Source organism: Cryphonectria parasitica (assembly GCF_011745365.1).
Source record: "Cryphonectria parasitica EP155 unplaced genomic scaffold M406scaffold_1, whole genome shotgun sequence".
Lineage (NCBI taxonomy): Eukaryota > Fungi > Ascomycota > Sordariomycetes > Diaporthales > Cryphonectriaceae > Cryphonectria > Cryphonectria parasitica.
Window position 1 is genome coordinate 5779710 of NW_024468909.1, and position 24130 is coordinate 5803839.

Genomic DNA, 24130 nt, shown 5'->3' on the forward strand with positions numbered 1-24130 from the left:
ATCTCGGAGCCGAGGGGGCAGTGAAGCTGCTCTCAAATTTCAAAAATAGGGTGATCAGTTACATAGATGAGCTAGATGCTCACTCACAGCTGTGATTCGAAGAGTGATATTATTGTTTTTATCCTATATCACTAAAGTAGACCGTGACATTGAGCAGAGTTTGAAAGCGCTGCGACAATGTGGTATTCTTCTTCTTAATATTTTCAAATTTTCCAACTGATAGGCGAGCAGATGTCTCCCTACCAAAAAGAGAATGCACACAGACAAATCCAGCTATGTCTCCTCACTCCCTGAACCCCGGCCCCGCCAGACCATAGATATCAATTTCAGACCGTAAGCAAAACATCGAGCCCGTAAGTGGATGATGACAAAGGGGATCAGACGCACAAAAGAAACTGAATCGTATAAAAAGAAAGAGTGAGAGGAAGGGGTAGGCCGGCCAGCCGGCCGGCCGGAAGGAGAGATAATAAACCACATTGGGCAAGGTTGCCCCATCTGGGAGAAATAACAAAAGGACTGTCCTTGAACAACAGAGAATTGTCCTCCAGCAGAGATGGGAAACAAAAGTAGACGCCGATCTTCTTCGAGCAGACCAGCCTGCGAGGTGGTCGCACGTCTATTGCTCTTGTTCCAGGGCTGCCAGCCCGGCCAGCCACCCCATAGGTCCTTGCACCCCGACCACGCGAGGAAATATACGCCATGGCAATTTAGCCGTCGATAGCGGGTCATGCCAAAACGGGCATGAAATAGGAAGAATAGAGCGAAGTAATGCTTTGGTTCGTGTGCGTTGCCTTGTTGTCTTCGTCTTGGCGCTCCACACATCCAAGTCCTGCTGGGTACCGATTACTGACCCCCGACCCCCCTGGATCCTCAAACCCGGCCTCCATAGCCCAATTACGTTGTCGTTCGTGGTGATGCGTTATGCCAGTCGCTGTGGACCCAGTACACTGATCTGACAATGTCATCTCGACGGATGCCTGCTGAAATCGTATAGAGGATCCCATCACTGAAAGTGTGAATATGCAAGAGTTCACAGCTCTGCAGATGACCCCAGATGACTTGGCCCCAACGTATGGATCGTGTCAAACGTGGGCTCAACCCCCCCCCCCCCCAAAAAAAAGAACACCCCTCCTCTTCCATCAGAGTTCTTCATGGCTGCGTGACAGTAACAGTAATGCCCGCCTTCTTCTTGAAATCTCCTCTGGGAACTCCATATTCGTCTTTGTTCTTGACAGCCGACATGAACGAGTCTCTCATTGGCGTTCTGGCACTCGAGGTCATGCTCGCCTGGAAGGCCTGTGAAAAGTCATTTGATGGTGCGATAGGCGCACTCATTTGCGGCAACGAGTACTCTGGCTGCCTCGCCGGAAAGCTAGGAGTTCTCGGGAGGTTAAAGTCGCTTGGCGCGGTCAGAGGAGCAGTGGGGAAGCTGGTTGTGTACGGCGCAGAAGTGGCCGAAACATGTCGGTGGGTGGGCGACGTCGCTGACCGGAGAGGCTGAGCGCCAGAGAAGGGGCGCTGGGAACTCAGGTCCAGCCCAAGGGGTAGTGTGGCTGAAGCGGCGCGTAGGCGAGATCGGTTCTGTTGCGAGTTCAGGAAAGAATTGGACGAGAAATTAGGATAGCCCATATGGGTAGGGGACGACACAGTCGAGCCTAGGTCCTCATTTAGTGCTTGTTCAATAAGTAGCCAGAGACAATTTGCACACATAGACTTACCGGCATAGTTGCTGGGCTCGTAAGCTCCCATCGAAGTCGGCTCGGTCGGCTGGTAGACAGACGCCTGCCGTCCGCTCAATGGCTGTGGGCTGCCGCCACCGCCGTGATAGGCAGTGTAATCGATCGAGTCTCCTTTCCATGACATGCTAGACCGTAGCGGAGACTGGAGAGTGTCGGATCTGGACCTGTTCAGAGTCTCTCGAAGTTGCAGAGGCTGCAGAGGTCGGACTGGTTGCTGGGAGTGATGACTGGAGATCCCCAAGCCTGTGTCGAGACTGGACTGCCGCGTAAAGGGATTGGATGTTCTCGGGCCGGCACTCAAGGGTGTCAGATGGCCAGAGTAGTCATAGCGATCGCTAGATTCATGAGACATTGGTGACATGAGATCAGGGTTGCTCATGGAAGCTGATGTGGGGAATGCGATACCACCGAAAGCCGGGCTGAGTCCCGAAGATGGTACGCTGTCCCCGCCTTCTGCTCGCCTGACATCTACTACGAGCGTTGTTCTCAAGAGTTGTTCGCCGTAGGAGCCGGGTCCATAGTTAACAGGAGATCCCATGGGTGTACTGAGGCCGTGAACGGCACCGTAAGGAGAATGCAGCGCTTGGATGTTATCGAAATCGTCTGGCACAGCTCTCATCTTGATCATGCGCTCTCGGTCGTCTACTGTCAAGCGCTTGATCTTTGCTCGCCTGCATGCATTACTGGTCAGCAGCCGCAAATTGTCCTCTGGGAGGAGGCCTGTACCGTACCTATTTTGGAACCAGACTTGTACTTGTCGAGGACTGAGTCCAGGAATTTCCCTCGACAAGCGCTCCCTGTGCGCTGCGTCTGGGTGTGGTTGTTTCGCAAACTCGCTCATGAGGAATCGTGTCTGCTGATGAGTGAGCCTGGCACCCGTTAGCACATATCATCCCACTCTCAACCCCCCCAGAAAATGTCATCTGCCCGTGCTTTGTCATACCTGAAGCGCTTCATTTTCCTCCTTGCTGCTGTTCTCTCAGCAGGCGTCATCTCGTGCGTCACGTCCACCTCGTCCATGTCATCATCGTCAATTAATTCGTCATCCTCCTCTTGCTTACAGACTGGGTCATCGCGTGTCTGACTGGCAGGCCGCTCTGAGCTCTGGCCAGTCGAAGAGGCTGAGCGCAGAAGATTGGATCCCCGTGACATGGCGGAGGTAGCAACCGAGGCTACAGATCCCTCAGCCACAGACTCTGTCGTATTTGGTGCGTGTGGTCCCTCCTGGGTCTCTTCCTGCTCCGGGATTGGCGAAGGCTGCTTGTGCGCACGTAGGCCCAGCGAGTCTTCACTTCGACGCTGGCTGAGCGCGGGGCTCAAGGTACCTGCCTCCGACTTGATGTCTATGTCCATGCCACCGGAGTCAGCCGCACTGCGAGGCCGCGCGTGTAAGGCGGCATTGTTGTTATGTGCCTGCCCATTGTTGTAGGACTGAATATAGATAGGATTGTCTCCGGGTGGAAGGTAAGAGTACTGTTGGCCCTGCCAGTCGGACTGCGTTGACACCGGCGCGTCGTAGTGGTGCGACATGCGTGGATTGGAGGTCTGGCTGTGGCAGAGAGCCTCGAACTTGCTCATAGACCAGTGGTTCTGCTTAGGGTCGTGTTTCCTGGAAACAAGCATTTGGAAAGAGCGTCGGTAGTCGATACTCTTGTTGACAATTTGGCCTCTCCTAGGAGAAGTGGGTTGAAGGGCTTATGAAGCCAGGTCGACGGGACAAATACTCGTTAGAGAAACGAACGTCAAAATCGATAAGAGAGAGGAGTCGAGCCTGTCCCTTAGGCGTATCGGCACTTTGATGACCTCCTCGTCCGGCAAGTCAAGATGAGAGAAGGCTTAGAAATCGACTCCTAGGATGTACCGGAAGGCTTTAGCCACAGGTACCAGATAGCGACTCTCCTGGATCGTCCGACCGCGTTTCTGTGCCGAGTGACTCCTCAAGAGACTATGCGTCGGTCGAACTATTCAGAAGACCAAGCTTGCGCTTGCGAAGTTCAACGGCGTGGCGAAAGCAAAGATCCACAAGGCGATTTGACGGGGAGAGGAAGATCAGGTCCAAGCAGCAGAACACAACATCAGACGAGTATCCTGCTCGTACTGCTCCAGCGTAACGAGACTCGAGCTGGGTCGGGCAGGTCAGGTGTGTATAATGTCCAGCAGTAAGTGTTGCGTTGGTGCCAAGCGTGGAGATGGTTCTGTCGAGATGGCTCTGCAGTATCTGATCTCGGACCAGAAGTGGGTTGAAATGTATGTCAGCTGGGATATCAATCTTGGGTAGCAGAGACTGGACCACGAAGCGTACGTATATAGGTCGAGGGGCGGCGAAGCGATGGAGCCAGCGGGGGTTTGATTATTCTCAACAAGGTCTGTTTGGAAGTGACGAGCCCCCAGTCTGCATAGACTGCTAGAAATAGCCGTACTTGCAAACAAGGTTGGTCCCTATGGGAGAGAGGACCCTTTTAGTATAAGACAAAGTGGAACCAAAAGGGTGTGTTACTTTCAGACCAGACCCAGCGGAAAAATGATCAAGGCCTGCACGGATAGCCGCAACGCCAATGGGAAAGGAGCACCAAGCTACCGTGGAGAAAGTACCAGGTACCTGGGCCAGAGAATTTATCCTGGTTCGGCAATCTTCGCGGAGGCCAGCACGTCAAATTGGATGGAGGAAGCAGAGTGGTAGTATTATTCTCGGCTGTAAAGGTGCACTCTCTCTAGCAGAGCCGGTACCGGTTTTGGGGCCAGGTCAAGGTCGACAGGTCTGGGCAAAGAGGGCGCCTAGGTCCAATATTGCTCGGCTGAATGGCTAATGCCCGCAAAGATGGCAGGCCGGAACCAACAAGACAGTGAGCTCCTCTGGGCGGGACCCTTGAAAAGGGGGAGGTCGTTGCGGACGTGCTGAGAAAGATGGCCAAGGGTCTGCTGGTATGTAGATCGATAGTTTGTTGAATAGATCCTATGCTCGGGCCAGAGGGCGAGGAAGAGCAATAGTTGCTTTCTCCTCGAGAACAAGTCAGCAGTTGAGTCTGTAGATTCAGAATTGCTCTGGACCTCATACATCCACCTTCAGAGCAAGAGCGAGGGGGAGGCGGCAGGAGAGATGCTGGTCAGTGGTAGGAGAGAAGCTGGCGGAAGGGTAAAGGCAAAAGGGTACAGGACTGACTGACTACCTCTAAACGCTGGGTGCAGTATCTGACTGTGAACCGTTTCGACTGCCAGAATTTCGTGCGAATCCATCGGTGGTCCATAGAACAATAGGATCCTGGGTTGGACTGCACGGACGAAAGCATGACCGTCTTCGAGACTCCCCATGGCTTGGACCAATGAAGGAAGTTCACAGTCCGGAAGGAGGGGTGTGAGTAGTACTGTCGTTCCAGTCCGCATATTAGCCAGGGTGGGCTCTCGGGAAGGAGATGAGCATGTGTCAGAAGCATACTGCTGCGTCCACTCCGGTACTGGGTACTATGCACACACAAACAGGGTGGATCTTGTGGGGTGCGCTGCATTGTCCACCAGGAATTCTGTTGCGAAACCTCGCTGGAGCAGCCACCAGGGGTGGGAAAAAAGAAGGAAAAAAAAAAAAAAAAAAAAAAAAAAAAAGACTGGGTCAGCAGGACGAGTGCCAGTGTACTTGCAAGGGTAGGAACCGCGGGAGCTGAGAGATAGCCAGGGGTCGACATGTTGAAGCCCTTACCCCCGGCATCCTTGTAGTAGGCGTGCAGGGGGGCATGAGGAAGACAACCTCTTGAGGGTGACCATGGCTGAGGCAGATCTCAGTACCCCGCCGACATGTCGTAGTATCGTTGTGATGCAAGTACGGATATGCACTGAATGCCGGCTGAGAATGCGCCTTGAGGGCCTGCCCCCCTCGCCCCTCCCACCCTCCTTCTTCACTCCCACCCTGGCCTCGCCACTACTCAAAGTACATTTGCAAGTGCTTGGCGAGAGCTGGAGGGAGGCTTCAGGTCCTCAATGACCTCGTGTGAAAGAAACATGCCCCTGTCACGGCTGGTCCGTGTTTTCTCGGCAGCGAGTCTGTCATGAGGTGTTTCCGTCGCTTTTGCCAGCCGTGTTGGAAGTATATCGTACTTTCCTTGCTCCATGGCTGACCTCGCACGGACACCCCACTGTCAAGCAAACGGTAACCAAGATTTGGAAGCTTGAAGAAGCAGGTAACATGGCCCCAGAGCAGATCGAATTTGGACCGGGGGGAGATCTTACCAAGACAGCAGCGGAAGCAGTCTCGACGCTCGCCTCGAGCTCTCTGCAGGCACAGTCATGCAATGCAAGGTAGGAAGGACAGGAAGACATGTCTTCCTGCATGTCGCAAAAAAAGGGGGGGTGGTGTTGAGTTCCGAAATAGTAGGGCGACAGCGCAGCCGTCGAGACGTTCCGAAGGGTCCGCAAGCTGATGTGATGTATCACCAAATAAAATAAAAAAGTCTTGACATGCATAAACAAGCTAGCCGCAGGGGAGGGGGTGGCAGAAAAGGATGTGCCACAACGCCATCCCACACTCAGACACAAGCGCTTGGCAGGTGAGAAGATAAGATGGACTTGTCCGCCTTGGACCATGGAGGGTGAAGGGGACTGTGCTTTCTTCCTCCCAAACCTTGCTTCACGCGAAGACGAAATCGAGCTGGTCGACAATCATCCGCGGAGCCCTGAGCCTGCTCAAGCTCGGTCGAGAAGCAGTGCCCAAGCAATCATGCTGGGCTGAGCCTAAGCCAGGCGAGAAGGAGGGTGACATCTCGTCGGAGACTTCCAGGAGACCTGGTCGAAAGCTGCTCGAAAAGATGGGCCCTGTCGCCTCATAATTCAAACCCCCATACACGTAGACGTAGACTCGGTGCTTGTGTTGGACAAGAGAGACTCTGCACCCATGCGGCTATGTGGTCAGGGTCAGGATAGCCTCGCCGAAGAAGTGACTCTTGGACATGAACACAGCCTTGCATGGGAGCCTGACGAGACGCTGTGGAGCGTGGAGGGTGTATGGTGGCAGTCTGACATCCTGGGCCTGCCAAGGGCCAGAGTATGGTGAGTCTATGTGATGTGATGTCGTTGAACATGATAGCGCCATAGTAATTTGGGAGGGAGGGAAGGGAAGTGGGGTGGGACGATCCGCCGACTACCAAATACTATGCAGTACCATACGTAGCGTGTTACCCACCGTTAGCTTGTGGATCGCAGGGGTGGGCCTCCTCCGTTCAGCCCAGAGATTAGATGAGGGATAGTGGCCAGAGGTGCCAGGCACCCACGGCAAGGGCTTATTCTAGCGCAGAGCTTCATGGCTGGTCGTCACTGCTATTCACTGTCATCATGATAACTGTGGCAGTTGCACCTTGGCCGATGGCCCCCAGTGCCCAGCTAGGGGCCCCGCCTTTTTCTTTCGCTTGCACTGGAAGCCTTCCTCGACTGGTTTAGCTCCTCCATCCTCGCCGTTTCATCATAGTCTGGGTTGCGTGCTTCAACCCACAGTCTGACATCTACGGTACCGTCGCGGCCCGTTACTCCTTTGAGCGTCGATGCTGGGGGAGACGAAAGATGGGACCCAAGACCTCTCCCATCCCCCTCCCCTGAACAATTGCCGTTGTACTTTGTTGGGCAGCCGCGCGGTGTGTCTCTTCCCTGCTGTGCGGTGCGATGATGTGCTGTGGCATAATAAGTATATCCCTCAAGAAGCGCCCGCCCCCCTGAGATCCCCTGAGCAATGACCATGGATCTAGGTTTGGATGATTGGGATGATTCATGAGTTGGCAGCACGAACGAAGCTCGGCTTGAGGCGACGCGGCTTTCGAGATCGATAATTAAATAAGATGGGACGAAACGTGACCAACAAGACTGCGCACTGTCGTTGTTGCCCCGCGATCATCATGATCCAAGCAAGACTTTGGACATCCCTGGAGAATCTTGACACCGTGAAGCGGACAGGCCAGTTTGTTTCTTCATCTCGACAGACGACTTGCTCTGGGCCCTCATCACGCATTGGCCAGAGGGTGGACGCGGGCGGCAAGCCTCGCCTCCAGCCCATGCTTCATATACATCAGTCATCGTTCGACAGCGTTCATCATCATTCAGCTCAGTGTACCAGAGCCAGCCATGGGAGCTGGGCAGGAGGGAAGACAGTATACAGTGGTGGAGGCCACAGGTGACAGATAGAAACCCTAACCGATGGCCCTTCTAGAACTACGGATCCGACTTGCCCAGGCCTTGAGGAACCCCCCCTCCTCTCAATGGCGCTTCGAGATGAATCACTCCCAGAGGTCTCCAGTACGACTTGGTTCTTCTTACGAAAGGGCGTGCCGCGTCGCAGCCTCCTTTCCCAGCCACACTTGCAATGACCGCAACTGATTCGCGGCACGTTCGGACGGCCTCACTGGTCAGCGTGCTTGATTTCAGGAGCGTCTCTGCCCCCACATTTCAATCCCCACCCCCTCGCCCCCTGCTGGCTGCTGGATCCCACGGGTGAATCGTCCTCGGGCCCAATACTCATCTTCACGATCTTGTTGATCCTTTTCACCCCACCCGTGGACGCTTAACGTGTCGCCATTGGCCCAAGCAACCGTCGCGCGAATGCCACTGCCGAACGCTACCCTACGGGATTTGGGTGAGATGGATTCATTTCAGCCTTACGATGACCCCGGAGTGTAGCAAAGTTCTTTTTGGGCTCACTCTTTCTCAAACACCTCTTTACGAGCCGACACCGCCAAATCAAGATCTTGTAGGATCTAGTGCCGGGCCTTGCCGCCTTCCGTGCCTTTGGAAGCCCTTGGTTGCGTTGAGCTGCTGCCAACAAATTGGTGGCTTCCTCTGCGAGTGTACCAAAGCACAAATCTCCGAGATGCAGAAGTAGATTACCCGAAATTGGACCTCGAGGGATGCAAGCCCACGACGGTATTACCGCGTTGCCTGCAGCTCAGCTGCCGGTGCACCCCAGGTCCTTAATCTTCTACCTCAGTCTCCCTCTCCCCTGTGAGCTTGGCGCAGATCTCGCTGAGGCTTCTTCAGATGCGATTGATGGATGAGTCGAGATATCTTGACTCGCCAGCATCCACTCAGCGCACGAGCCCGTGTGACCCGAGGTGAAGCCGCACAATATACTCGGAATACTTGGCCGTACAATGAATCAACGCAGGATGGTGGCCTAAGTGCCCAGAACCGGGGAAGCCCCCACCTAGAGGACGGCTCTACGTCATTCCGCCGTCTCGCCGCAGCTTGCAAGGCACGCAGGCCCGAAGTATATGGAAGATCAAGCTCTGGATGTACCTGCACCCTGCTGGACTGCTGTGCTGTCGTCGTGTTCAGTGGTATGTGATACCTTGAAAGGTCACGAGCCACGGCCCATCCGTTGCATTACCAACGGTGAATGTGCATCATCATCTTGACATGCTATCATTTACGCTGTAATCTCGGAACACTCAAAATAGTCTGACGGCTCAACTTCGCTAATGATGATAGGGTGACTCTTCTGGCATGCATTTTCTGTAGTGTTTAAGGTAAGCTGTGTAGCTCTGAAGTCTTTGACTTCGCCTCGTCGGTTTTCGTGTTGGCTATAGACAACCAACGAATCGCCCACTCTTTGGTCGCTATGAGCTCAGCCGGACCCTCTCGCGAAGATAGGTCTAAATCTAACCTCCCTGGTCGTGCTGACTGCCTGCATACACACACGACATGGAGTTAGGTTTGCGTCCGTCTCTGAGAAACCTCCCACAAGACACATATCCGGCCCGCGCTATCGTGGGGTTTGGGGCCGAGGCGACCACCTTGTCTAACCAGCCAAACCCTTCACAGCAAGCAACGGTTCTCAGCTGGCAGATAGCCTTTGCGGCCTGCTGCAAGAATCACGCCAGACAACGCGCGTCTCTGGTGTGCGACGCGGCCTGAGGAAAAAAATGGGCCACCTGAAGGGAGGTCTGACCTTCTTGATTGGCAGCACAAAAGAAGCAAGCCCCCGTCTAGTGTTCTACCTACAATGCAGTACGTTAAAGTTCGTGGGGAGGCGTACATGTGCTCACAGAGCGCGCGCACGGGGATCCTGCCACAGGAGAGACTGGGACCATTATATGCGGCCCGATTGGATGTGAGTTTCGTCACGTACAGCCCGGCCCCCACCGTGGCTTGAATGGATTCGACAAATATAATCAGCGAGCGTGGCTTGAGACGGCGTGATGCTGCCGCCGTTACACGTGCCTGCTTGTTCCCATGCACCGCCAGGATTCAGATCCCATCCCTTCTCTGAGAGGCTACCACAGATTTGTTGATGTTCCGATATCTGGTGATCAACGCGAGTTCTTGTTTTGCGCCGTCATACAGCCAATGTGGCCCCATAGAAACGGAGGAGGAGATGGGGTGGGCCCGGGGTGGTCTTTAGGTCTAGACCTCGGCTGCTGGACCCGCCTCAATGTCTCTCTCTCTGCGTCTACCCCCGGGGGATTTGGTCAACCAGATTAAAGGACTCACGGTGTGTCTGAAGTTGTTATGTTCCTCTGGCGATCCTCAGACCAGCATCACGGTTCCCACTGATCCCCACGGCTTGGAAGTGCAGACCCGCAAACCTTGGAGCATGCATGACATCGCTAGCTGGCCCGACAAGCATAATGTTTGACTGTGCATCCCCGAAGGATTTCCTGTCGCGACGGATCCTACTGAGACGGCTGTGGGCGTCGTTTGTGTGTGTATGTGTGTGTGTGTCTCACGGCACCCACAATGAACAATCGATGTATCAAACCCGGAGAAAGGTCATATGTGGACTGGCGACAACGCTGAAAACGTGGACAATAACATACAACATAATTACGGCAAGCCAACAGCAACACGGCACGTCCCGATTGCGCCTCTCATCCCTTTACCCCACACCGCAAGTCGAGGGGTTGCTATGTAGTATTGTCGAAGATACGTGTAAGGCTCCATGAAAGACAGCATGATCTCCGTCCTGCAATGAGGACTGTTGGCGAAAGGTGGACCTTGTTTCTTCTTTTTCGTTTTTTCGGCGGCTCTTCTCATCTCAGGCGTCCACGCTGTCTGTGCGAGTTTATGGAGACACCATAGCACGAACGACAAGGCGGCGAGAAGCGTGTCCCTGCAAAGATTGACTCGGTACCAAATCCAAAGCTGCTGCGGACAAAGTGGCGCTGGAGAGAGAAAAGTGGATGCGCCGCCCAAAGGCCTGAAGAGATCTGATGATCGACGGTACATCCTTTATGGAGGAGCGACGCCCATTGTTACCCGAGACATGGAGACACACCAAGCCCCTCGTACGATAGAGGCCAGAAGTGGCAGAAAGGCATGGAGGGGTCCTAGACATTGGAGTATCACGAAGGGAAAGCCACCACAGTGTTTAGACACCTTCGGCTACACCTGCGTTCCTTGATCGTCCGGGGGGGGGGCGGGGGGGATTGAGTGTGGTTCGCTTGGCCCTGTTCCCTCGTCGACCTACTGTTGGCTCCATCATGTGCAGGCGATGCCGAGAGCCGAAAATCGGCTTACTTGTCTGTCCAAGGTCTCACTAGGGAGGGGCAAGGGGAGGGGAGGGGACAACGATGACGCCTCGCAGAGATGGATCTTTTCGTCCTTGCGTTCAGACGGACAGACAAGGCAAGTAGGTAGGCAGGTCAATGACTGCTACAACCATGCTGCAGCAAAAAGTCTAACTTCTCCTTTTTTTTTTTTTTTTCCTTCCCTAATAATTCTTTGCCCCCACCGGCCGGGTCCGGGCGAGAAGGAGAAGGGGGCCGGCCGTGTGGAGTTGAGGCTTGCTCTTTAGAGTTGACTCCTCGAACTGGTTTAGTGCGGCTCAGGAGCGGAGGTTCGTTTCACTAGCCAGAAGGAGTACTGAACAACTTGTCCTGTGTGGTAGTAACTGGTTTATTTTTTCCTTTCTTTCGTTATTTGGTGGTTTTTTTTTTTGTACTTTCCCTTCTCATGCATGTATCTGGCGGCGCGGCATGCCCCACACTTGGATGACCCATCTTCATGCATTCTCTCCAGGGTTGCAGATGGCCCACTGAGCCTCCATCTCAGCACAGACGTGGCTTTCCCCAAGGGCGAGAGACTAAGATTGGCCGACAATTCTGACAACTAAGAAGCCGTTGATACAAGGTTTTTTTTTTCCCCAAAAAAAATAAGGCGACTGCAACCTTGTTGAAGGTTTTCGCCTTTCCCCTTCCTGAGCTCGTGCACCCTCGCCAACTTGTCGGTCAACGAACCTACTTAAACAACACCACGATACATGCAGGAGAAGTCATCCGCCTAAGCGTCTTGTTCCGACCGTAAGTTCCCCCTCGAGCGGAAAAGGGGCCAGGAAGAGAGGGAACGCAGATCGTCGGGGTCTCGACCTCATCGATTCCTGCCCCAGAAAAAATAACCAACCAAAGCTGTACAATACTGCGGTGAAAGCTGTGGTTCTTATTCGTGCAATATTGTTCTTGTCCAACGGCAACGGATCTTCCAGGGCTGGGTGGGCGTGCATTGACTCGGTTTTTCTTTTTGTCTCGAAGATCAGTCGGCTACACCAATAGCAAATCAGCCTCGCGGTTGACGAGCAGTAGCAAGTGTTTTTTTCTTGGCGGGTAGTGGCCACCATCCACGGCATTTCAAACGGTGTGTGTCTAAACTTTTGGAGAAAAGGGGTGTTTTTACCTGACCAAAAAAATTCATATTCTGTTTTGCTTTATTTCCTCTTTTCTATGGATGGAAAAACAGCAGCACCCCTCCCCCCCCCGGCTCTTTCAGCTACCAGTACGGCTGCACTGCTGTCACTACCACCACACCAACGTACCCTGCTTTCGTCCAATGTTGAAACGCCGGGAATCTCACCTCAACCATGACACCGGTTCCTGCGATGGGTTGGCAGTCGAACAGGGACCAGAGTGAAAGCACGTGGACCACACACCTACCATGGTAGTCGCTCCAGGAGGAGGGGGAGCTCTGCTCATGCTCTGAGCAAGTAGCCTTCCTTCACTGGCCCTAGTTGTAGTATCACAAGACCTACTACGTAGTATACACTCCATCAAGCTGCGCCACATCGATCGGACACCGGAAGTTTCGGAGAGAACAAAGAGGCTTGTGTGGCTTGTTGCCGGCAACTCAAAACGTCTAGACTCTGCCGGCCCCACGACCACAAGCACCGAATATAGGCGTTTGGGGTGCAAGAAAAGAAAAGCAGAGAAACAATGAAAAAGCAAGGTCGGCCAGGGGAATAATGTACCTGCACGCAAAGGGTAAGCCTTACGAAGGGCCATTCCGCATCGAGCGCTCTCTTGGGGGAAGCGGCGCGGAAAAATCCTGAGACGCGCGAGGTCTGGGAGTGAAGGGCGGGGCAGATAACCTCTTTTGAGATAGAAAAAAAAAAAAAAAGGAGGTCTCGGCACTGAGATGTTCATTTCTGCGCCATTGACTTGGACCTTTGATATCGCACCTTTGATCTCGAACAGGTCGGCACTGAGCGTTCTGCATATCCTGCCGCTAGAATGCCTCCAAAAGAGAGAGAGAGAGAGAGAGAGAGAGAGAGAGAGAGAGAGAGAGACATACAGGAAGAGGAAAGAGGTCCTCCAGTGAGATGGAAATGCCCTCTCTATAACTCTGATAATCCTCGTCATAATCACAGGGGAGGATCTATAGTACTGTGCCACAACGCCCAGTCCCCGTCCTCCCGGCTGCACCATGGTCAGGGTCACCCTTGTGTCTTTCTTTTCCCTTCTCATTGGTTTTTTTTTTTATTTTTTTTTTATCAAAGTGCGGCTTGTTCAGAAACCCTTTTCTTCATGCGAGATCTATCTTTACGACGATCAACCCTCGGAAACTTGTGTGTGTCGTCGAGACTTTCTTATTCCTAGTGCCCTCGTTCGTTACTGGGGTCTGCCTCACGCGAACGCCGCCCTTGGGTACTTCTAAACAAGCGAGACCAGGCCAGCCCCTCTACTCCCGGACACGATCCTGCGCGCGCTGCTCAAACTTGTTTAGGTGTCTTGCGTGCTTGCTTTTGTTGTCAATGCAAGAAAAATCTTGGTGGCTTCGACTTCGGACTGGTTGGGTGCTTTGGCTCCGGCGCAGGGGAACCTTTCTTACCCCCCTCCTCCTCTCTGACTCCTTTTTCCCTTGCCTCAGCTGCAAGATCCCAAACGAGGTTAAATCCCCCTCCTTTCCGGCGCTGACACTATTTGTAGAGATTTCTCAGGACGAAAAGAGAGAAAGAGAGAGACAGAGAGAGAAAGGCCCCCACCCTGCCGACCTGACATGTGCAGGTCGCATCCGTAGCAGGCGGACACGTGCAGGGTCGCACTTGAACGGGAGCGGCATGCGGCAGGACGTACCGTCTTGTGATGTCTGCCTGGAGGGAGGACAAGGAGGAGGCAGAGGGCCGGGACTGGCTGTGGAGGGCAGGACCAAAGGTACTCTACTTCATAGTAGTACTCCTTGAGTAGCTGAGCGATTTGGGCTCACTCGTACAAACTTTAGGACGACCCGTGGCTTGTCCTCCTGCCCGAGAAGGCACTGTCTAGGACAAGACCACTGCAACAATCCGCTCTGCCGTGCCCCGGTCTTATTCTCACGATGCAATAGGACCAGCGTGCTTTCTGCAACGGTTCCGAGGGCTAAGCACCCTTGTCTAAAGCTGTCATGGCGGCGTCTCGGAACTGTTGTTCCTTTTTTCATTGGCACTGGCGCAGGAACTATCGTCTCCCTTTTTCTTGTGCAGCACCAACCCCCGATATGAAGTGCATAGCCGGGCCTCAGACCTCATACCCCCCCTTTTGGTGCTCAACAGAGAAGAAGGAGAGACCAAAGAAAAGGAAAAATTCCCTAGGCTGTCTGCGGCCTTGGAGCTACGAGGGTTGTCTTTCAGGATATTGCCGGGCACCCGGCTATCCAGCATCAGTTTCACCATCCATTACCTGGCCGGGACCGGCACTAGCACATGGCTTCAGGACCTATGAGCGTGAATATGTCATGTATCGTCTGAAGATATTTGCGGCATGAAAACTGACATGTGTTAAAACTCGGCCGATGCCTACTTCATTAGTTTGACCGAGGTTTATTTAATTTTGGATCGACACGTCACCCGATGTTTCCCATCTAGCTCTATGTGAGAGACGCATTTCATCATGGTTGCCTTTCTTTCTCTTTCTCCTGGGAGGAGGAAGAAGAAGAAAGGCTGCCGATCTCACAGGATGTGAGCGCAAGCTTCGGTGCGAGTACGAGAACAGAAGCAATTTCTAGACTCGCTTGTCCGGGGGCTCACCAGGACGAAAGCGCACGAGCGAGCAAGGCCGCACCCTTCTCTCAGGTATCATAATATTTCCGAGCATGATACTGATTGTTCTCTTAGCGGGCATACAAGGATAAATGTGTGTGTATGTGTGTGTGTGTGTGTGCGTGCGCGCGCCTGTGGATGTTGTGTGGTTTCAACATTTCCTGTTCCTGTGAAACCTCCTCCACCGCGGGAGATGGCGCGAAACTCGTTCTTTGAGAGGCCGCAGCAGGAGATCGATCTCGGATATTCTCAGGTATAGTGGTCCAGCCCTCACGCAGAAATGCTTGTTTTTCGATTCCTGCTTGTTCTAAATATATTAACGTGTGCTCGCTCGATAGCTAATCCCGACCGGCGTTTCCAACGACCGTGTTCCTGTTTTTCAGGGCTCTCCTCTTTTTGGTGGAGATGTTGTTTCGTCCGGTGTGAGTTAAACTGAGGCTGGCGCAGCAAAGAATGCATTATTATTATTGTGAGCTCGCGCGCGCGCGAGAGTGGTAGAGGTGAGACACGCGCGGTATTGTTTTTTTTTTTTTGGGGGGGGGGGGCAGAGATCCCAAGGGACTGTGCTCCGTTGCTCTCCTTTCCTGGAAAGCTGAGTTCATTCTTGGAAGTGGTCCCAATAGAGAAATGAGTGGCCAGAGGGCGTTTACACACGTGCCCACGAGGCTCTACCGCCACATTTTGAAACGGCACGTGGCGGGGGAGAGCCATTGGGGGCGTCGTTTTCGGGGTTTCCAGCTGAGGCGTTCGAGGATGATTTTTTGCCTAGTGGTACCATATGACCAGTGAGGTTGCTGGGAGGACCCAGAAATACTGTCTTCTAATACGGGTTGCTGATCATCATGGGACAGAAGGAAGAACCATAGAGGTCACTCTCAGTGTCAGCGACTCGACGAACTCCTCCCCTCCATACAGCACAAGTGACTAGAGGCAGAGAGAGAGAAGCTTGAGACCCTCTCGCGTGTCTCACAAAGTTTCCCTGTCCTACATCGCTCGACACTGTGCAGCATCCGGAAACGAAAGGAAGAAAAAGGGCAGAGAATACCGCCCGGAAAAGACTGCGGCATCTTGTGAAGCCTGTCTCAGCGCCGCGAGAGCACCCCTCGTCTCGGTTATCGTGAACCCCCGGCGCTCGGTCAGCCTCGCTCGCAAGCCCGGCTGTATTTGGTTGCTGGGCGGCGGCGTGGTCTTCAGGCCGCTCGAGAGGGACTGGGAGTGTGCGAGAGAAAGAGAGAGTATAGAAGAAGGGGGGGGGGGGCTCGTCGATGGAGACAGCCTGGCCGGGATTACGTTCGGTTAGGCACCAAAGATGAAATGCAACGTTTCTGCCGTTAAGATGAGCTGGCTGAGTACTGGAAACACTACCTTGATAGCAGCGAAAGTCTTGATGTCATGAGACATGATATCTGACGATGCTATTATAGCTTGTGATCACACGGCCACGATGAGGCGAAATATCAAAAAGAACCTTTTGATGGGAAACCCCGTTTTGGGTGGCAGGGCGGGTGAGGAGATGAGGAGCGCCGCAAGAAGAAATTCAAGCCATCGTCCGCTCCTTGATCATCTCTAAACTGTTGGGAACGGCAGGTAGACTGCCAGGTGCCAGAGGCGCAGGCCAGGGGTGGGAGTTGGGGGGTATAGCCACCACAAGTGACTCGACTTCAACGTTCGCCTTTCGCAAGAAAGAAAGTAGACAGGCGCTGTGGCGTAAGCTGCCCCCCTGGTACGGAGAAAGCAGGCTGCACATCATGGCCTCATAATTTCCTGCAGGATAGGTAGGGTACCAACAGAAAAAATGAGTATATTCCCGAGTATCATCCGCGAGAAAAAGCAAACATGCACAATTCGCTTATGCGTGGCGGTAGGTTCGCGCCTCTGAACGAGCACTAGTGCATGAGGCGCTCCGGCACCAGATAGATTGGCAAGCTTGGGCTACACCTGGGACCCGTATCCTTGATTGAGGGAACCTTTGGTGGTGTTGCTTTTTCGATCTCCAGCAAAGCCCGTTCCCAAGAGGAGACGGCAAGACGTCTCTCGCCCGCACGCCACAAGAATGCACGGTCAAGAACGAGGAAAAGGAAGCATCTCCTCTCATTGGCGCCTTTACGCTTAGGTTACTCGCGCTACTATTGTCATCCTGAAGATACATCTACGCGGGCGTTTCGAGGTGTCGATTTTAGTAGGGATTTCTTTCTCAAGGGTCTTGTTCTTGAGATTGGGCGGAGAGAAATTGCGGCGGCACTTGGATTTGCTTTGACCGTTTAACAAACTGTATTTGCTCGAGCAGTCACCTGTCTTCTATTGCGTTCCTCAAAAATATTGAGTATTGTGTGAAGTCGACGATATGCCTCCTTGTGTCTAGTAGTCATAGAAGCCCTTGCCGCTCTTCTTCCCCAGCCACCCTGCGTCGACCATCTTGGCCAAGAGCACGCTCGGGCGGTACTTACTGTCACCAGTCTCGGTGTGCAGGACTTTCATGATGGCCAGGCAAGTGTCCAAGCCGATGAAGTCTGCCAGCTGCAGAGGGCCCATGGGCACGTTGGTGCCGTTCTTCATGATGGCGTCGATCGAGTCCCTGTCACCCACGCCCGTCTCGAGGCAGATGACGGCCTCGTTGATATACGGCATTAATATGCGGTTGGCTAGGAAGCCGGGAGAGTCTGCAGACACGGACGGGATCTTGCCCATCGCCTTGCAGAACGCAATGGCCTTGTCCACGGTGTCCTGGCTGGTCTGCAGGCCGCTGATGATCTCCACGCCCTTCTGCACCGGCACCGGGTTCATGAAGTGCGTGGACACCACGCGCGAGCTGGCTGAGAGGTCCTTGGGGTCCTTGGTTGTTGCTGCGGCTATCTTGGTGATGGAGATGGAAGAGGTATTGGTAGCTAAGATGGCGTGTGGCGGGCAGATCTGTGCCAGCTTGGAGAAGATATCGAACTTGAGGCTTGGGATCTCGGGCACGGCCTCGATCACAAAGTCGACCTCGGCCAGACCGTCCATAGAGGTAGTCGGGATAAGATTCGAGCGTGCCTGGTCAGCCTGCTCCTGTGTGATGCGCTCCTTTGCTACATCTTTGGCAAGCAGCTTCTCTGTGGAGATCTTGTCAGCACGACAGATTGTACATTACAATAAATCGTGACACAAGGAAATAAAAGCCTACCTGCAAAGGACAACCCTTTGTCCAGCGATGCCTGAGAATTGTCGACGACCGTGACGTTGACCTGAGCCTTTTGCGCTGCCACCAGTGCTATTCCCAGTCCCTATAAAATAAAAAAAAGCACGTTCAGTCGCAGTGCTTGGCTCGTTGGATGTCATTCATCATCACATGCTTGAGGAACTTACCATCTGCCCGGCGCCGATGACGCCCAACCGTCTCACTGGTGCTGAGGCGGAGCTATAGCATCTTGACTGGGGGATAAAACCTTGCAATAGGCGTACTCTTGCCAAAGATGATGCCATTTTCTTTTGGGTCCTGAGCTGAGCAAGGTGGTATCTGGGAATTCAGGAGGAGGAAATAAAAGTTCCTTTATGTCTTGAACTGTCCGGGACATCGATGCACACCCGAGGTCCCGCTTAGCCTCGGGATTGGGTCTATCGGTATCGGTGCTCCAGAATGCTGGCGGGTTAGGGTTTGCACCGAGCTCACTGCGACAGTGTACAGCATAAGCCACTGAACTAATTAATGGCTAGCCAAAACGCGTCGTCCAGTGGCCGCGACGCGTCTCCCGTATTTCGATATACACGCTGCGACCACCAAGGCCCACGGCCGCCACCCACCACCGAGGACATAACTCACCTTCGTGACTCGAGAGCCTGGTGGCTTCTACCTCTGGGAGGCCACTCTGCCTCGAATACTTTTGACCATGGACCCTCCGGCAGGTCGAGAGGATGTCGTGCACCCCGAGGTTCGGGCGCATATCAACAGTCTAGTGTCTGCTGTAGGTCGTCCGTCCCTTTTCATTCATTTCACCGCGTTCTGGAGGCATATGTTTCGTGACTGACCATGCCGTTGACATAATTATAGCTCGGAGGCTTCAATGATGAGGACGATGGCACATACTATAGACTGGGAGACGATGCGCTTGACGTCCTCCGCGACATCAAAAAATGGATTCGCTTCTACGACGAGAAGACCAACCGCATGGACGTTGCGCGGTGTCTGGCCGACGCAAACCTTGTCAGCGGCGATCTGATCCATATCCTCGCCCTCTGGAGTGAAAATGGTAGAGACGATAAATACAAGGCCAAGGTGGCGCTGGCCTGCTTCGAGCTCTTGGCCCCCTTGACGTGGCCCATCGAGAAGAACCGCGAGACTATGACCAACAATCATCATAGGCACGTCCCGGTGCTGGAACTCGCACAACTCAAGTACAAGCGGGATATCATCAATTTCGACAGCGCACGCTTGTTACATACGGCAGTCCGTGCCGCCCTGCCTTCCATGGCCCTGCCCATTGGGGACAGGACGCAGAGGGACGGCGGTATCATCAAGCTGGTGCTGTACTTTCTGCGCAATATCGCCCTGATCGCATCAACTCCCGGGATGAAGACTGAGGGTGACGAGTCCCAGATATCGCGCTCGGCCACAATCGACGCATTCTCGTACCAGGACATCTTCTTCACAATCCTAACACTGGCATCGAACATGGGCGAAGACTTCAAGACAGAGGATGTGATCGTGATGGAGATTATTTTTCATCTGATCAAGCGGGTCGACAACAAGAAACTCTTCCTCAACGAAGAGGAGCTGCGAAAGGTCAAGACAGGCGAGTTGGCCGACGCAATGAAGAAGGAGGCCTCCATGTTGCGGTCCTACAACCGGAAAGCACCCACTAGGCACAGCCGTTTCGGCACGATGCTCTGGGTCCAGAAGTCAGACGGGAAGGTCTCGTCACTGTCTGGCCAGGGCGCACTGGCTGATGTCTCCGCGAGAGAGCGGAAGATGGACGAATCCAAGACCTTCCGACCGCCGAGACGAGCCGCCAAGGAGGCTATGGAGCCGGTTGCCCTCGGACCACCTGTCGTATTGAATGCGCGAGCAAACAAGCAGCTTCGCGATTTTGTTGAAGAGTTCTTAGACTCTGGTTTCAACCCTCTGTTCCAGCAAGTGCGGAAGACCCTCGAGAGGGAAGGTGTCGAGGTCATGTCACATCATCCCCAACAGTTCTTCTACACTGTTGCCTGGTTCCTTGAGACGGAGCGTGCCAGACAACATTCAAAAAGGGGGCAAAAGCCGTCTTCAGATGAACAAGTCAGCAGTTACCAGCTCGTCGCTACCGTCCTGAACCAAGAAATGTTCATCACTGTAAAACGCTTCCTCGTCAAGTCTTACAGCGACGGCAACTGGAGAGAGCTGAATGCCGTCATGCGCTGCTTGACGCAGATTCTCTTGACAGTCCAGGAGATGTTTTCATCAGACAACGAGGAGGATCAAGAAATCGCCGAGAACGCGCTGGGCCGGCTTTTCTACGAAGAGGTCACCCACGATACCATTGTCAATATTGTACGCACATACAAAGATCAGGGCTTCGATTACCTGGACGCATGTATAGAACTGGTTCACACGTACATGCGGGTCCTGGAAGCATATTCAAAAGAGAACGTGGATATGCAGGTCCGCTCCAAGAGGCGGACTAGGACGAAGAAGAAGAAGGCTCAGCAGGCTACAGGCGCAGATGATGCGGAGGGCAATGACCAGGGAGATGGAGATGACGACTCTGCGGATGACCAGGCTGCCGCAGAGAAGACCAGCCAGGAACGGAAATTCGACTTCAAGAAGTTCGCCAACAGATTTGTGGTCCAAGGTGTAGTGGACACCTTCGTCAAATACATGAACTACTACAGGGATCTCGACGACTCTCAGTTGAAAAGGGCACATCGGTATTTCTACCGACTGGCCTTCAAGCAGGATATGAGTGTGATGCTCTTCCGTGTCGACATCATACATCTTTTGTACAACATGATCAAGGGACCTGAGCCTCTGGACAAAACCCTTGGCATGTACAAGGAATGGGAGGAACTCGTGAAGCAAGTGATCAGGCGGTGTATGAAGAAGATCCAGGAGCGCCCAGCGTTGATCATTGAGCTATTATTCTCCAAGACGAACTCTACGGCTTACTACCTGGAGCATGGCTACGACAAGCAGGTTCTCAGCACTACTACGCCCAAACCTGCGGCCGAACTCGAGTTCCGGCGGGTAGACCTGGCTTTGGGTGAGCAGATTGCAATCGCTGTCAGTCTGTTGCTCGAGAAGGAAGAATCAGACCACTTAGAATGGGTGAAAACTCAGTTGATCGCCTGTGAAAAGCAGCGTGAGGCGTGGGAGGCATCGGAGAAGGCGAGGCTCCTGCTCGAGGCACCTGATGGCAGTATGGCCTTGCCAGACAACTGGGAGGTGGCGATGAAAGAGCCCGAGATGTTCAGTACGTTGGAAGAAGCCCCAAATCTGCTCTGGTGTCAACACACAGCTGACGATTTACAGTCATCCTTTCCGACGACGATGCACGAAAAACAGCCGTCTTCAAGAACCCACGCCTACGTCTGTTAATGAAGGTTGTCGGCTTCGAGCGTCTCGCTCCCGCCTTGGACGAAGAGCTCGGTTCAGCCTGGATCATCCCACCACGCCACTCGGCTGAGGATCTCGGAGAGTATAGGGATTTGATCAACAAGGCGATGGATAACCCCGCGATATTTGGGGACGGCGAGACCGCCGATGCACAAGTCCGCCGCAAGGCTGCCCCTCGTAAGAAGGCCGTCTACGACGATGACGAAGATGACGGTGCCAATGACTTCCTGGATGACGGTGACAACGCCATGTTTCCCAAGAACGCCCGCTGGGAGAAGGTCGGCGACGCAGGGACCAAGAAGCGCCGTACGCGCCGCAACAAAGACAACCTGGATAGCGAGGACGACACCAATGATCTAACCACGGAGGAAAGAGATGCTGTCCGTGACAGGAGGGCTCACAAGCGCCGCAGGCGCGACCTCGAAAGGCAGCTCAAGATCAAGTCCGCGCTGTACATCGACCCGGCCGATGATGAGAGCGATCCCGAGAATGACGCCGAGTTCTTTGCTCGGGAGGAGGCGATCCGCCAGCGCGTAAGCAAGGCGCTTGAGTTCGCCCCGACGGATGTGTCGCAGCTTCAGGAGAGACTTGCGCCCGCGGCGGCAATCGCCGAGACCATGAGACGGCTGATGGCGGACAGCGATGATGACGAGCAGCCCACAGCGACGGAGAGTGATGGTGATGGTGATGGGTCGCCATCTGCCAGGCCTAGGAAGAGGAAATCCGAAGCGATGGATTTGAGTGATGTGGGTGCTGGTGCGGATGAGACAAGTTCACCGCCTGTTAAGAAGCCGAAAAGCAGGCTTGGTTTCCTGGTTGACAGTAGTGACGAGGAGGATGAGGACATGGACGATGCCGAATCTTCTTCTGATAACGCTGGCGCTGATGAAGAGGAGGTGGACAACGACGACGAGGACGAGGACGAGGATGCTCCCCACGAGTCTGACGGGGATGAGATGGAGACTGATGACACGCCGTTGTCATCACATTCAACAAAGAATGTGAAAGATGATGAGAAGACTGTTGAAAATCGGTCCCCTCTCAAAGAGAAGGACAGCAATGTGTCTGCACAAAACAGCAGCAAGTTTGATGATGCTGATGATGGCGAGGATGATGACATTCCTGTAGCCACCAAGAGACGACCGAGGGTGAAGAGTGGATTTGTCTTGGAAGACAGCGATGAGGAATAGTTGTTGTTCTAAGCATTTGTTCTGTTGCAGGAGTTAATGTGGACAGATCAGAGTCTTTGAGTTTAGCTGGCATCTGTTTGCACTGAAGTTGGAGGTATCCAACAAGGCTGGAGGAATAGAATTGAGACATGTTTCCCCTTCGCCATTGACTAGTATTTTGTGTAGAGCGGGTATCTGCATAATTTCTTTGGATTCGATGGAGGTGTGCAGGTGTTTTTCTTTTGCATTATCATTAATCACTTCTTATAAGGTCTTTTCCTCGCTTGATCCCCTACTCAGGTAGCCCCTCTGTGAGGAAGGAACTGTAAATAAGAACAAGACTGAGTAAGTATGGCCTCTTAGTCCACTATACTGCTTCCTGTTTGCTGCTGGACACAACCAACCCCCCAGTGGTCCTTGATCCAATGCAAGTCCCACCCAGAAATTATTTGAGGAAGTTACTCTTGTGCTGCTTCGCCACCATCTCTTTGACCCATGCCACAGGGCCTTTAGGGATAGTGATGACAGTCCCATCAGGTCTTGGAATCTCTCGACGTTGCTGTGTGTGTGGCCAGGTGAGAGCCCCAGTAACACCATCATGAGCAGGTCGAGCCTGTACATGTTGGTTATCAAGAGCTCTCTGAGAAGTGGACAGCATTGTATGAAGGGGCGTACCATCAGATCCACTATCTTGATCCCCTCCACGGATACTCATGCAGCTTCTGTCCCTTACACCACCAGAGGCGCCGTGTGTGCCTGGCACAGAGCACAGGATGGAGGAGCAGTCAGAATCGCGGTCATCAAATCGGGACCGCTTCTAGCGCCGCCGACTTAAGCTGCGGTCCCTGCGACCTCGGTCCCGTCTTGGCGAGCGGCTTCTGCTGCGATCACGTCGAATGATGGAGTCCCGGCGGTCACTCCTTTCATCTCGGTCCCGATGCCTCTCGCGATCACGATCTCTATCACGGTCACGATCACGGTCTCGATCACGGTCTCGAGATGAGTCCCGCACACGATGACGAGGCCGGCTCCTGCTTCGGGGTGAACGGCTGCGCCGCCTGTCCTTGGCACGATCCCGAGAGCGATCCCGCCGCGTGGAGCTGCTTTGGTCGCGGCGGAATGAGTCTCGACGGTCCCTCTCTCTGTCCCTGTCTCTGTCCCTGTCCCTGTCTCTGTCCCTATCCCTGTTCCGCTCGCGATCTCGATCTCGGTCCCGGTCCCGGTCACGGTCGCGGTCCCGATCACCACGGTCCCGATCCCGATCCCGATCCCGATCCCGATCCGGTCGATGCGAGTCCATGAATACCGGAGACCTACTGCGCCTCCGGCTACCTGTTGGTGGGACGTAGCGATCGATCTCGTCAGGAGGACGGCGTCTCAGATCGGGCGATCGCTCGCCACGGTCACT

General features: G+C 53.8%; 5 protein-coding genes across 5 annotated transcripts; 2 read left to right on the forward strand and 3 right to left on the reverse strand.

The window, feature by feature from the left end:
* Window positions 1-894: 894 nt before the first annotated feature.
* On the reverse strand, window positions 895-3362 carry M406DRAFT_336503 (uncharacterized protein; the record flags this gene model as incomplete). The annotated part of the gene is made up of 5 exons (XM_040921159.1): window positions 895-1006; window positions 1241-1655; window positions 1719-2410; window positions 2471-2608; window positions 2683-3362. 5 exons carry the CDS (start codon window positions 3360-3362, stop codon window positions 895-897), a joined length of 2037 nt encoding a protein of 678 aa, XP_040781916.1.
* Window positions 3363-3942: 580 nt separating this feature from the next.
* On the forward strand, window positions 3943-4994 carry M406DRAFT_326367 (uncharacterized protein; the record flags this gene model as incomplete). The annotated part of the gene is made up of 8 exons (XM_040920079.1): window positions 3943-3986; window positions 4018-4037; window positions 4154-4170; window positions 4458-4495; window positions 4558-4582; window positions 4614-4661; window positions 4708-4842; window positions 4926-4994. The coding sequence occupies 8 exons, from the start codon at window positions 3943-3945 to the stop codon at window positions 4992-4994; spliced, it is 396 nt and encodes a 131-aa protein (XP_040781917.1).
* A 12249-nt stretch (window positions 4995-17243) lies between these two features.
* On the reverse strand, window positions 17244-18447 carry M406DRAFT_285785 (uncharacterized protein; the record flags this gene model as incomplete). Its single annotated transcript, XM_040918640.1, has 3 exons — window positions 17244-18077; window positions 18149-18248; window positions 18331-18447. The coding sequence occupies 3 exons, from the start codon at window positions 18445-18447 to the stop codon at window positions 17347-17349; spliced, it is 948 nt and encodes a 315-aa protein (XP_040781918.1). The 3' UTR covers window positions 17244-17346.
* A 404-nt stretch (window positions 18448-18851) lies between these two features.
* Window positions 18852-22887, forward strand: TIM (essential for circadian rhythmicity; the record flags this gene model as incomplete). The annotated part of the gene is made up of 4 exons (XM_040918641.1): window positions 18852-18926; window positions 19013-21410; window positions 21470-22449; window positions 22573-22887. The coding sequence occupies 4 exons, from the start codon at window positions 18852-18854 to the stop codon at window positions 22741-22743; spliced, it is 3624 nt and encodes a 1207-aa protein (XP_040781919.1). The 3' UTR covers window positions 22744-22887.
* A 54-nt stretch (window positions 22888-22941) lies between these two features.
* M406DRAFT_349478 (uncharacterized protein) lies at window positions 22942-23822 on the reverse strand. The gene is made up of 2 exons (XM_040922472.1): window positions 23398-23822; window positions 22942-23335 (listed from the first exon to the last, which is right to left on the reverse strand). Exon 2 carries the CDS (start codon window positions 23320-23322, stop codon window positions 22987-22989), a length of 336 nt encoding a protein of 111 aa, XP_040781920.1. The 5' UTR covers window positions 23323-23335; window positions 23398-23822; the 3' UTR covers window positions 22942-22986.
* Window positions 23823-24130: the final 308 nt, after the last annotated feature.